The sequence below is a fragment of the Plectropomus leopardus genome, chromosome 4, assembly GCF_008729295.1.
Source record: "Plectropomus leopardus isolate mb chromosome 4, YSFRI_Pleo_2.0, whole genome shotgun sequence".
NCBI lineage: Eukaryota > Metazoa > Chordata > Actinopteri > Perciformes > Serranidae > Plectropomus > Plectropomus leopardus.
The window spans coordinates 12,745,693-12,757,014 of NC_056466.1; the positions used below are offsets into that span (position 1 = coordinate 12,745,693).

Sequence of the window (11,322 nt, forward strand, 5' to 3'; positions counted from 1 at the left end):
TTGTTGTGTTTTTTTTCCTTAAGCTCTGAGAGTCTTCGAAGACAGCCATCATCTTGGCAGGTACAGCAGGCAGCAGGAACTGACTCAACGTGAGAAAGACTATCGGTGAGAACTCAGAGCTTATACACGTTTTAATTTTATGCATCCCAAAATAACATGCATCCAAACCTCCTCCACCTTTTGTTAAATATATTCATGATAAATAATGGTAAATTAAACAACACATAACACTGTCACATGGGCGAGGGTTTATTGAACTCAGTAATACTATATGTTGCAAAATTGCTATATAAAAAAAATGAATTCACGCCATGTAAATAATGCTTGATTAAAACTGTGGACACACTGGTATCTAGACTGTACAAAGTTCCTCACCACTCTGTTGGTCTATATTTTTCTCAGCTGGGATAAGTATGAAGAGGGAATACCCCACTGCATGAAGGCAGACAACGCTCAATCTTTGCCTTGTGAGGTTCGCTTCTCCTTCACCAAGACCACAGAGTTCTTCTTCACTGCATCAACTGGGTGAGATCCTGAAATTTTCTCAGACAATAGCTTTTATATTGTGTCTCACTATAGGAAAGCCTCCTTGGTGACCTTGTCAAGAGCTCAGTTTGCTGGAACTAGTGACACCTTTGTCAGCAGGAGATGGGAACCTTATCCTATATACTATTAGACTGGTAAAGCATCAGTTTCATCCAAAAACCTCTTTTTGCTTTGCAGAGAAGCTTGTCAACAGTTGTGTTATTGGTTGCTAAGCTAAACTTTCCACTGACTTGAGTGCTTGTTTCCAGGTGTACAGTTGCATACTAGTTTTACTTTTATCTTGGGAAGTAGCACTGACAAGTTTATTCACTATGCTGTAAGCTACTTCATCACTGGCTAGCCTGGCAGGCTAGCCAAAGAACATGCTAACAGGGGAGAGACCCACTCATAAGTGAAGAAGCTGCGCTGCAGGAAGAAGCGGATGGATCCATGAGCTTGGCTGTTACACCTGGATTGAGCTGGGCAGAGGCACATGCCCAGTCCCTACCCCCTGTTTCACATGAGGCAGATGGGGAATGCAAGAGCATGGCTGCTGCTCATGCCTTCCAAGAAGGAGATGAGGACGATGATGAGGAAGAGTTGGACAACTTGGAAACAACCTTTTCAGTCGTTTTCCCTGTGTCTTGACATGCAGGACGTGCAAGCACACAGCTACCAGGCTTAGCATTCCACGACCTATCATTCAGTCACAAGTAAAATCTCAGTTTGGCTGAAAGACACTGCCAAAAGTGAAAAAGATGGAGAAGCAAGGGTTACCTCCAGTTATACACACTGACACACAGACTGATAATTTGGAGCATTGTGCACCTGCAGTCACTTAAAGCAACTCATTTACCAGACATGCTGAATTATGAGGCAGATCCGTTGTCCAAAGCCAACCCAGTATGCAGACTGGAGGCTTTGGCCCATGGAGTTGGTGAACCAGATTTGATTATGTTTCTGTCAGGCAACCATGGGCTTCAATGCAACTTTGGAGATTGCTTGGTGCCCTCTATTCTTCCCTCTGCATGATCACAAAGCCTCATTGAGGCTGGATCGGCTTGCTTGCTTGCTTGACCCTTCTTTTTGAATTTTACCCAACTGGTTCTCTAACTCTGGTAAGTGAAAGACGATGGTCTAACTATGATCCTGGTAGCCCTGCATTGGCCAGAGAAGCACTGGTAAACACTGGTGTAGCGGAAAGACAGTGAGTTAACACCTTAAGTGTGTTGATTCATGAAGAGTGCATAATGTATATTGCCTATTTCTTGGCTACTTGCCCATTTGTGGGATCTTTCTGCTGTATTAAATGTTCTCTCATACCCCTTTAAACTTCTTGGACAGTAAAGTTGAAAATGCTGCCCTTGAAGATAGTCATATTGCTTGTTTTAGCCTCGGCTTTGCACATAGGTATGATCCATGCAATCTACTGTATATGCATCAGGCATATAAACCGTTCTCCATGGTAAATACTAAGGTCAGTATGCAGCCTAGAACAGCCTTTTCCCCTACATTATTTCCAGTTCTTGCACTGAAACATTTTTGGAGAGAAACCCAGGTTTTTAGACAGGGTGACCAGTTAAATGTGTCTTGTGTAAAACCACACGTGAGAAAAGCCTGTGTCCAAGCATGATCTCTCCCACTGGATAGTAGGGGCCATTGCTCTAGCTTTATCAAGCAAGAGACTTCAGCCTCCCACTTGCCTTCTTTTTGAGGTTCTGCAGGGGACAGTTGTCATCTTTACAGGCATGTTTGGCAATCTGAGAGTCAGTTTTTTCCCATAGTGAGACATGAAACTAATGCTTTGAAAGAGAACTTAAGAATATGGATATAACTTGGGTTCCCCGATTAGCATAAATTAGGATCTCAAAAGGTCACTGTCTTGTTTTGGAAGCTATGAAGATGTAAGCTTGTTTTAAACAACGGCTGACACTACGTCAGCCTAATTATACTGGGAGGTCTCCATTCCTTTTCTGACATAGACATCATTAGTGCCAGCCAATTAGGGCTGGCGTAATGTTATCTGAGCCTCTGATGAGGTCATGCAGGAAGCGTTTCCACCGTGAGACACTCACTCATGCTAATCTGAGAACCAGAGTTGTATCCATAACCTTATATTTTTCTTACTCCAAATAATATGACTCAAAATACATGTTCTGCTGTGTGAGTTAAAGTATTGTCTGCTGTGTGCTTGCTTATGCAGTTTTTCTGAAGTGCACTCACACGGTTAAGTCCTCAAATTCTGTCACAAATCTATTTACCCATATAAATATGTACACGCATAAAAAAAAAATCTGTCATCATAATAAAATAAACTCTGTTTTTATTGTGTAGGCTGACTGAGCTGCAACTTAAAGGACTATCTAGTTGCAAGAAGAAGTGGACTAATATTGACGCTATCAATCGGGTTTTCTGCTGCAAACGGACTGATATATCAGGTACTATCATGGTAGTTTAATTTAAGTATAATAAATATTATGTATGCATAGTAGTGCCTTGAACTATATTAATTCAATTATTCAGCCGTATTCCGTTCTAACACTACTGAATGCTGAATAGTCCATTGGCTTTCTACTTGGCTCATTTAATGGGAAAAAATGTACGCTTCTAATCATGTAGAAGTTTCCTAATTTTAGACTCATGTACCACATCCTTTCCCATTTTCCAGTTTCACATACATTAAACAGTTAAACAGTGGGAGAGTAAGATTTTCTTGCCCAAAGTTTGAAACCCATCAGGGTTTAACTCTGTTCTTTTTTCAGATTATGTCCAGAAACATTGGAAGGAGGATGCCTTTTTCGGCTACCAGTATCTAAATGGTGTCAACCCCATGTTGATCCGACGTTGTTCAACCCTGCCTGGTAACTTTCCTGTCACTGACGACATGGTCTTCCTCCGTGGTAAATGTAGCTTGGCAGATGAAATGAAGGTGACTGTTTTGACGTTGATTGATCTTAATACCGATTGCTTAATTTATGAACTGCATGTTGAACTTACATGTTCACTTGATTTATGCAATAGCCTATGCACACTGTAAGCATGTGAGTTCAATAACTCCTCACCTTCACTAAAATTTCAAACAGAATGGCAACATATTCTTGTGTGACTACAAGCAGTTGGATGGACTGAAAACAAACACCATCAATGGGAAGAAGCAGTACTTGATGGCTCCACTTGTCCTTTTCCACAAAACATCCGATGATAAACTGATGCCAATTGCTATTCAGGTGAGATTAGCACTCAAATAAAGCTAATAGCGAAGTTTTAAATGAAAGTATTAACTATTATTTACTGAGTATTGACTATCATACAAAGGTGTAGGTTCCCTTGTGACAGGAAACAAACAACATTGTTGGAAATGTTTTTCGCACAATTAACTGGATTCTTTGCCATACCATAACACCTAGATGACAGCTACGAATTCTCTTTGCTATGAAAGAAAAAGTTCCTCCCATAGCCATATTAGGTCAAGCCAATCGCAGTAAATTCCAAAATATTATTGACAAATAGTAGAGTAGTAGTAGTGGTATTGGTTGAATTAATTGAATGAACCACACCCCCGCCTTCTCCTGCAGCTGAAACAGACTCCAGCAGATGATAACCCTATCTTCTTTCCTACTGATTCTGAGTATGACTGGTTGATGGCCAAGATATTTGTGAGAAGTGCAGATTTCCAAGAGCATCAACTCAATGTTCATCTGCTGCGCACTCATCTGCTGGCTGAAGTGTTTGCAGTTTCACTGCTGCGCAACGTTCCCATGGTGCATCCACTGTACAAGGTACATGAAGGGAAACACTGAAATTACAATAGTAGTAGCTACTGATTTTAATCAACTCATCTCTCAACTCCAAAGATGTAGCGGGATCAAAGACTAATGTAATTTCTACCTTCAAATCTACCTTCTACCTTCTGCCTTGTAAATTTTTATGTTGCACTTCTTTCAACTTGATGATTTTTATTATCTTCCAAAATTGATGGATCATAATGTTTTAGTTTATGTATATGTTCAAGTATTTCAACCAGCTAAATGTTACAGAAGCATCAAGATTTATGACTGCGATAACATGTTATAGTGTTACTGAGTTTCTCCTTTTCTTCAGCTCCTGGTGCCTCACACTCGCTACACTCTGCAGATCAACTTTTTAGCTCGAATTGCTCTAATATCCAAGACTGGGGTTTTCACACAGGTAAGAAAACCCTACATACTTTTTTGTTCATTAATTAAACAAGGACATAATGCAAGAAGCAATACAATCCCTTATTTTTGTTTGACTTTTGACAATTTGTTCTGATTTTGTTACTACCCACTGATTTCTTCGATTCACCGATAAAGTCTTATATTTGCTCTTCTCTTAGATAAGAGACATTTTTTATGAGTGGTTGAGAGCATTTTAACCAAGATAAGATGAAAACAACATTTTTTTACAGTTCACAAGTTGTCCAACAGGAGAAAAAAATGTTTTAAACTTGAAGAGCATGAAAAGTGCATGAAAAGGATATAATCAAATTTAGATGAATTTAGAGTTATTATAATGATTGGTTTACCAAATTTTTGAACTAAAGAAATATTATATTAATTATATTAATATACTTGGTCCATTAATCCCATTTACTGTAATTACAATTACTGTGCATCCGTCTGCTGACCAGTGGTGGAATGTAACAAAGTACATTTACTAATGTAGCATACTTAAGAACAAATTTGAGGTACTTTTACTTTACTTGAGTATTTTAATCTCATGCAACTTTCTTCTACTATACCTTGGAAGGAAATATTAACGCCAACATTATAATTTCATAATTTTAGTTAGTAGTTGCTTTACAAATCCAGATTTTTTTCACACAAATACTATGATACTATGAAACTATGAAATGATTAGTTGATTAATTAGAAAGAGCTTTTCCTTTTCATTATTGTAATTATTTTTGATTTATCATATTGATTTAAAATTTTCTGCATTTTCAACATCTTACTACAGCAGAACTTCTTCTTCTTCTTCTTTTCTTCTTTCAGCCTTTTTTGGAGGCACCTTTCCAATTGTTGTACATGTGCCAGTGTCTTTGCACAAACACCACACATGCCCTCACATAGTATTTAGGGGTGTTACCTATGCTAACATGTTACTAAAGATCAAGTGGCATTCATCACTCAGCACACCTGGATAAGAGCAGATTTGGATGGCTGAGAGTGTTTGCCGCACCTGGAGTTGACTTCTCTTACATAGTTTTTGTCTAAATGTATTCTCTCTTCTAAATCAGGAAGAGAGAGTAAAGGGGAAACATGAGCGAAATCTACGAGAATGTTGCTGCATGAGGCCCAATGGTTTTTTTCTGTTTATGTAAGTTACATTATTTGTCTCTCACTCTGTTCCTTTCTGTTTGCTAGTTTGCAGCCTCTGGTGGAGAGGGTATGAAGACACTCCTAAAGAGATCACTGTCCTCAATGACCTACAGGTCCCTCTGCATACCTGACGACATTGCGGAGCGTGGACTGAAGGATGTGCCAAACTTCCACTACAGGGATGATGGACTCAAACTTTGGGATATCATCCATAGGTAGTATAGATGTCCTGGCAAATAAGAAGAAAACTTGCTAGTTGTTGTTCTCTTTAACAGCTGATTCTCTGAAGGGTTTCTTTTGTCATGGCTGCTGTTTACCAAGAAAAAGTTTCTGTATGTTACTCACAGTAAAACCATTAATTATCATTTTTATACAATGCTTGTGTATTGCTTATTATAAAAGAGATATAATGTGTTAAATGATATGATTTAGAGGTGTTGGTTGGCATAGATTTGACATTTAAAGCAAGCCAGGCTAGCTGTCTCCCCCTGTTTCCAGTCTTTATGTTATGTTAACCTAATTTCCCACCAGCTGTAGCTCCATACTTATACAGAGATATGAGAGTTGTATTGATCTTGTCATTTTACTCTCCACAGAGAAGCAAACTGGTAAGCTAGGTTAACAAGAATGTCAAACTACCCTTGTAAAGTTGTTTAATCTACGGCGCATATTGCATCAGATTCTTATTCATAAATTAATTTTATAGATAAAAAAATTCTTACTACTGCGGTGCATATGAAAAATGCATAATTCAACTAGGAATGTGTTTTACAGAACTTATCCACATTTCTGAAAGGTTTGTGCAGGGAGTGCTCAGCTTCTACTACAAGAATGACGCTGAGGTCCAGCAAGATTCTGAACTGCAGCAGTGGATTTCAGACATTTTTGAGCATGGATTTCTCACCCAAGCATGCACAGGTGGGCTTTATTGAGAGGCTCTGCCTTAATAATGAGAAATGTGCACATTTACATCAACCTTTAATTTGCTCATCTAGTCCTCTTCAGTTAACAGTTTTTTTCCCTCTGATTTTAAGGAATTCCACAGAGCTTCACCACTGTGGCTGAAATGGTCAAGTTTGTCACCATGGTGATCTTCACTTGCTCGGGAAAGCACTCAGCTGTGAACACTGGACAGGTGAAGCCTTTTAATACATTAGAATGATCAACTACAATGTTGCAGTATTTCTGGAAATTGTTCATGAGGTTATGTAGTTTTTGTTTGAATTGGAAAGACATAGATGAATGCTGGCATTGAGGATGACTTTTTGGATTGTTTGCAAGCATTTAACAGACAAGTGTACAGCCACGCTAGCAGGTGTATGAGGCTGCACTTTGGCACAGTGATGCTTTGAGCTGAATGAAACAAATTCCATCACACTTATGATGATAAGGGTGACTTCTGGCAATTGTTTACTGAGATCACAATCTCAGTTTATCATGTTAATGCAAACATTAGCAAAATACACAAGGCTGATGGGAATGTCAGTAGTCACACAGGTGGTGATAAACCAAAGTATTCCACAAATACAATTTTGGATTTGCTGGATAAAAAGTCAGAGGTTTGCCAAAGTTATCACAGTTTATCCTGAGGTCAGCTTGCATGTCTCAGCAAAACTGAATGTCATTCCAGGTGAAATTTTCTCTTGAAAAACAGATTAATATGACATGGTTTCAGAAAGTATAATCAGCTATTTGGGAATTATTAATTCATTGGTTTTAACACATACCTTTCACTGAAACTTTTAGACATCGTCAGTATGTTACCTGGGGTCTCAGGGAGGTCTTCAACATAAGACACTCTGATTCAGGCTACCCACTTGGGAGTGATTAGTCTGCAGCTTGTGTCCAAGTGACTTGTGCCATCCACAGATCACCTGTTAATCCACAGACAACTGGACACTTTTTCTAAGGCATATGTGGTGTTCTCCTGCTGTACAGCCCCAAACTCCAAGCAGCTCAAGTACTCTGCAGAGTGACTAACCTGCAAAGTCTCTGCACTACCTTGAGTGGCTCACTATGGGTCCTCCATCCCAGGCTGCAGCAAAGCCTTTGGGACAGTGTGGGTTGACTCTGGACCTAGCTCCTTATGCTGTGGAGGACCTGACCTGTGCCTTGCATTACTTGCATCCCCTTCTAGGGTTAGGGTTTTTTTTTTTTTTTTTTGCAAACTGTACTTGTAATAGTTATTTCATTAATGAAATATATTTCATTGTGTGTATTTTGTTCATCTTGTTTTTTTTTCTTATTTTGTATATTCTGTTGTGGGAGCTGCAGATTTGAATGCTAATCCTCACTGTATTAGTTGACATGGCGTGGCTTAAAAAAGAGTTCATCAGTTATCTGTCAATCATTCATTTGTTACAGTATGACTATGGTGGCTGGATGCCCAACACTCCCATCTCCCTGCAACTTCCTCCACCAACCACAAAGGGGACAACAAGTGAGGCCACAATGCTCCAGACATTCCCTGATGTCAACATAACAGTAAAGGGCATGTCCACCCTGTGGCTACTTAGCAAGCAGTCCTCTGATTTTGTAAGTGCCCAAGGCTTCATGAAAAACAACATCATATTTATGATCATGTTGTGTAAAATAGGTTAAAATGTTATTAGAGCCAAAATACCTTCTTTGAGCAACTGCAAAGAAATTCTCTTCACTTCCTACAACATATCTCATTGCCAATAGTATGATAAGCATTTGAATTTAAGTAAATTCATCTTCTTAATTAATTTCATCAGGTGCCTCTTGGCCAGTACCCAGAGGACCATTTCAGTGAGGAGATTCCTTGCAAGCGGATAAAGGATTTTCAAGGAGATCTTGAAGTGTTAAGTGCAATCATCAAAGCCAGAAACAACAGTCTGGACATTCCATACACATACATGGATCCAAAGATGCTGGAAAACAGCGTGGCCATTTGAACATTAGAAGCTGTGAGCTCCTCAGCTGTCGGCCAAATTCAGCTTCATACTAAAAACAGAGAGAAAGGGAAGAACTGTATGTTCTGTTTTAACCATAGACTGTATAAATAATGGACATAGCTACCATGTCTATGGAGTCTATAGAGATTCACTCTGTTGGAGCCAGCCTCAAGTGTCCATTCGGAGATATGGAGATTTTGACACTCCCACATTATCTTAATTTTTCAGCCTCTGAGGTTGCCGCTTACTTTTAACTGATAAATTTCTGCATGAGGTAGTTGTTTGCTAAGCTGTGATTTTGATATGCCCAGATTGAATCTAACTGTGGTAAAAATGCATAGTTTTTTTTAATCCATATCCAAAATCTTCCAATTAATTTGTCAATGAATATATACAAGGCAAAAAAGAATACAATTTAAATTACACAATTTGATAGTGCTGCTTTGAGAAGTTTCTTTTAAATATATGTGTCTCTTATGGGCGAAATGTCATAATTTGCGGTTATCTGCCCTCACTGGACTATTTTATTTTTTCTTTGTCAAAACAAGCATAATTGGATCAATTAATATCATGTTATAATTGCTATAATGATACTATCTGGTTTATTTTGGATAAACCGTTTGTTTTGTTGTTGTTTTAGCATTTATTCAGAACCAATATTTTTAATTGACTGTGATGGTCTCACAGCTAGTTGTTGGTTTATCTTTATCAAATGAACTAGGGCTGCTTTAAGACATCATCATTTGCATCATTTTCCTGTTGTTTTGAAAGTGCAGTAAATGGTCATACATTTCCAGTATTCCATCACCAGATGGGTATTGCATTGGATACTCCCAAAAGGATAACTTTTACTGTAAGTTCACCAAAGCAACTTTTTGGTCTCATTAACAGGGAAGCATGAAAGCTGAGAATGGCAGTGCTTGCTATTTGTTGTTTTTTTTTAATACTAAAGAGGGACACCTCAGGTGAATGGGGTAATTTTTAACAAACAGATACCACAACTAAACTTCCCCAATTAATTACTCACACTAAGACAATTATTGTTTTTTTTTTTTTTATTACAAGGCCTATCTATCTATCTATCTATCTATCTATCTATATGTGTAAAACATATTTTATACTAAATTACTCTCAAGAATTACACATTAATGAATGAATCAGTAGTGGTCATTTTTGCCAAATAAAGGTACTAAAATTTCTCTCTGCACTTATGTTTGCAATGACTGCAGAATTATGCCATCCCTGATGTGCATAAGTACCACTTCAGATGCAAAGAATTGACTCAATTCTAACCAAATTGTATTTTTAATTTGTAACTGTGCCTGCATTTGTGCTTGCAGTGCATGTGTACACAAACAGAGCAGAGAGTCTCTTTCACCTTCTCTTTGTCTGTTTCCAGAAGTCTACATTTTCTGTGTTGTGCTCCACCTGTTTTGGAAAGCTGGTGCTGATGAGGTTGAAAAAAACCCTCTTCCACTTTTCCCAGAAGATGCCTGCTTTCCCTGTAAGGCGAAAGTGAAGTCCCCGTACAGAGGAACCTACAACCTTCCCATCTGCCGCTGGATTGCTGACAGCGAGGCTCATGTGTTCAGAGAAAGGACAGGTATGTTTTGTTGTTTACACATCCATTGCCCTTCAAAAATAATAGCAGAAAGGGGTAATAATTCTTGCTTTCTTTGTCTTAGCTCTAAGAATCTTTGATGACAGCCTTAATCTCTGCAAGCACAGTAGAGAGAAGAAGCTTGAACTGAGTCTGTTTATTGGACAAAGGACATTGGCTTTATGTTCTCCTTTGAAATGTGTTAACATTGAAATTTTATTTATAGCACCATCATGTAGACTCCCTTCGTAAAAAAAAAAAAAAAACATCCCACAAAGTGCATCTTTAATGATTATGTTCAATTATTCGGTAATCAAAATTTAGCTTCCTTCTCCTGCCGTTGAAGCACTTTCTACTGGACGACAGCACCATTTTCTTTCCTAATGATTTTGAGCACACTCATCTGCTGGCTGAAGTGTTTGCTGTGTCACTGCTGCGTAACATGTCCAGGAGGCATCCACTGTGCAAGTTAACTAAAGGGAGAATACTGATTTTACTATAGTTATAATTTTTTCAACTTGCTGATTTTTGTTTCTGCCAAAGTTGACAAATGAAGCATCAAGATATTTGACTAAGAGTTTTCACACAGGTAAAAAAAAATTAAAAAAAAAAAAGACCAGCACAGTCATTCATTATACTGTACACAACTTCTATTTTTCAGAATCATGTACAGTATTTGTCTCTCACTATATTCTTAACATACTTGGTTGTACCTATTTGCAGCTTCTGGTGGCAAAGGTATGATAACACTCCTGAAGATTACTATCCTCAATGACCTACAGCTTCCTCTGCATACCAGACAACATTGCTGAGCGTGGGCTGAAGGATGTGCAGAACTTATTCTACAGGGATGATGGACTCAAACTTTGGGATATTATCCACAGGCAGGGCTGACTCTAGCCATTTTGGTGTCCTAGGCGAGACCCAATTGCAGTAC

At 38.5% G+C, this 11,322-nt stretch overlaps 1 protein-coding gene across 2 annotated transcripts in view; it reads left to right on the forward strand.

Annotated features, from left to right (window-relative positions):
• Window positions 1-9,368, forward strand: part of LOC121942559 (polyunsaturated fatty acid lipoxygenase ALOX15B-like) — a 14,199-nt gene extending 4,831 nt beyond the window's left edge. The window contains exons 4-15 of one of the 2 annotated variants that reach the window (XM_042485804.1): window positions 24-105; window positions 403-525; window positions 2,860-2,963; window positions 3,288-3,454; window positions 3,609-3,752; window positions 4,101-4,304; window positions 4,627-4,713; window positions 5,913-6,082; window positions 6,664-6,785; window positions 6,902-7,002; window positions 8,232-8,402; window positions 8,606-9,368. In XM_042485804.1, coding sequence (XP_042341738.1) covers window positions 24-105; window positions 403-525; window positions 2,860-2,963; window positions 3,288-3,454; window positions 3,609-3,752; window positions 4,101-4,304; window positions 4,627-4,713; window positions 5,913-6,082; window positions 6,664-6,785; window positions 6,902-7,002; window positions 8,232-8,402; window positions 8,606-8,785 — 1,655 coding nt within the window. In that variant the 3' untranslated portion in view covers window positions 8,786-9,368. The remainder of the gene's footprint in view (window positions 1-23; window positions 106-402; window positions 526-2,859; window positions 2,964-3,287; window positions 3,455-3,608; window positions 3,753-4,100; window positions 4,305-4,626; window positions 4,714-5,912; window positions 6,083-6,663; window positions 6,786-6,901; window positions 7,003-8,231; window positions 8,403-8,605) is intronic. The other variant, XM_042485803.1, reaches the window with a different exon arrangement.
• Window positions 9,369-11,322: the final 1,954 nt, after the last annotated feature.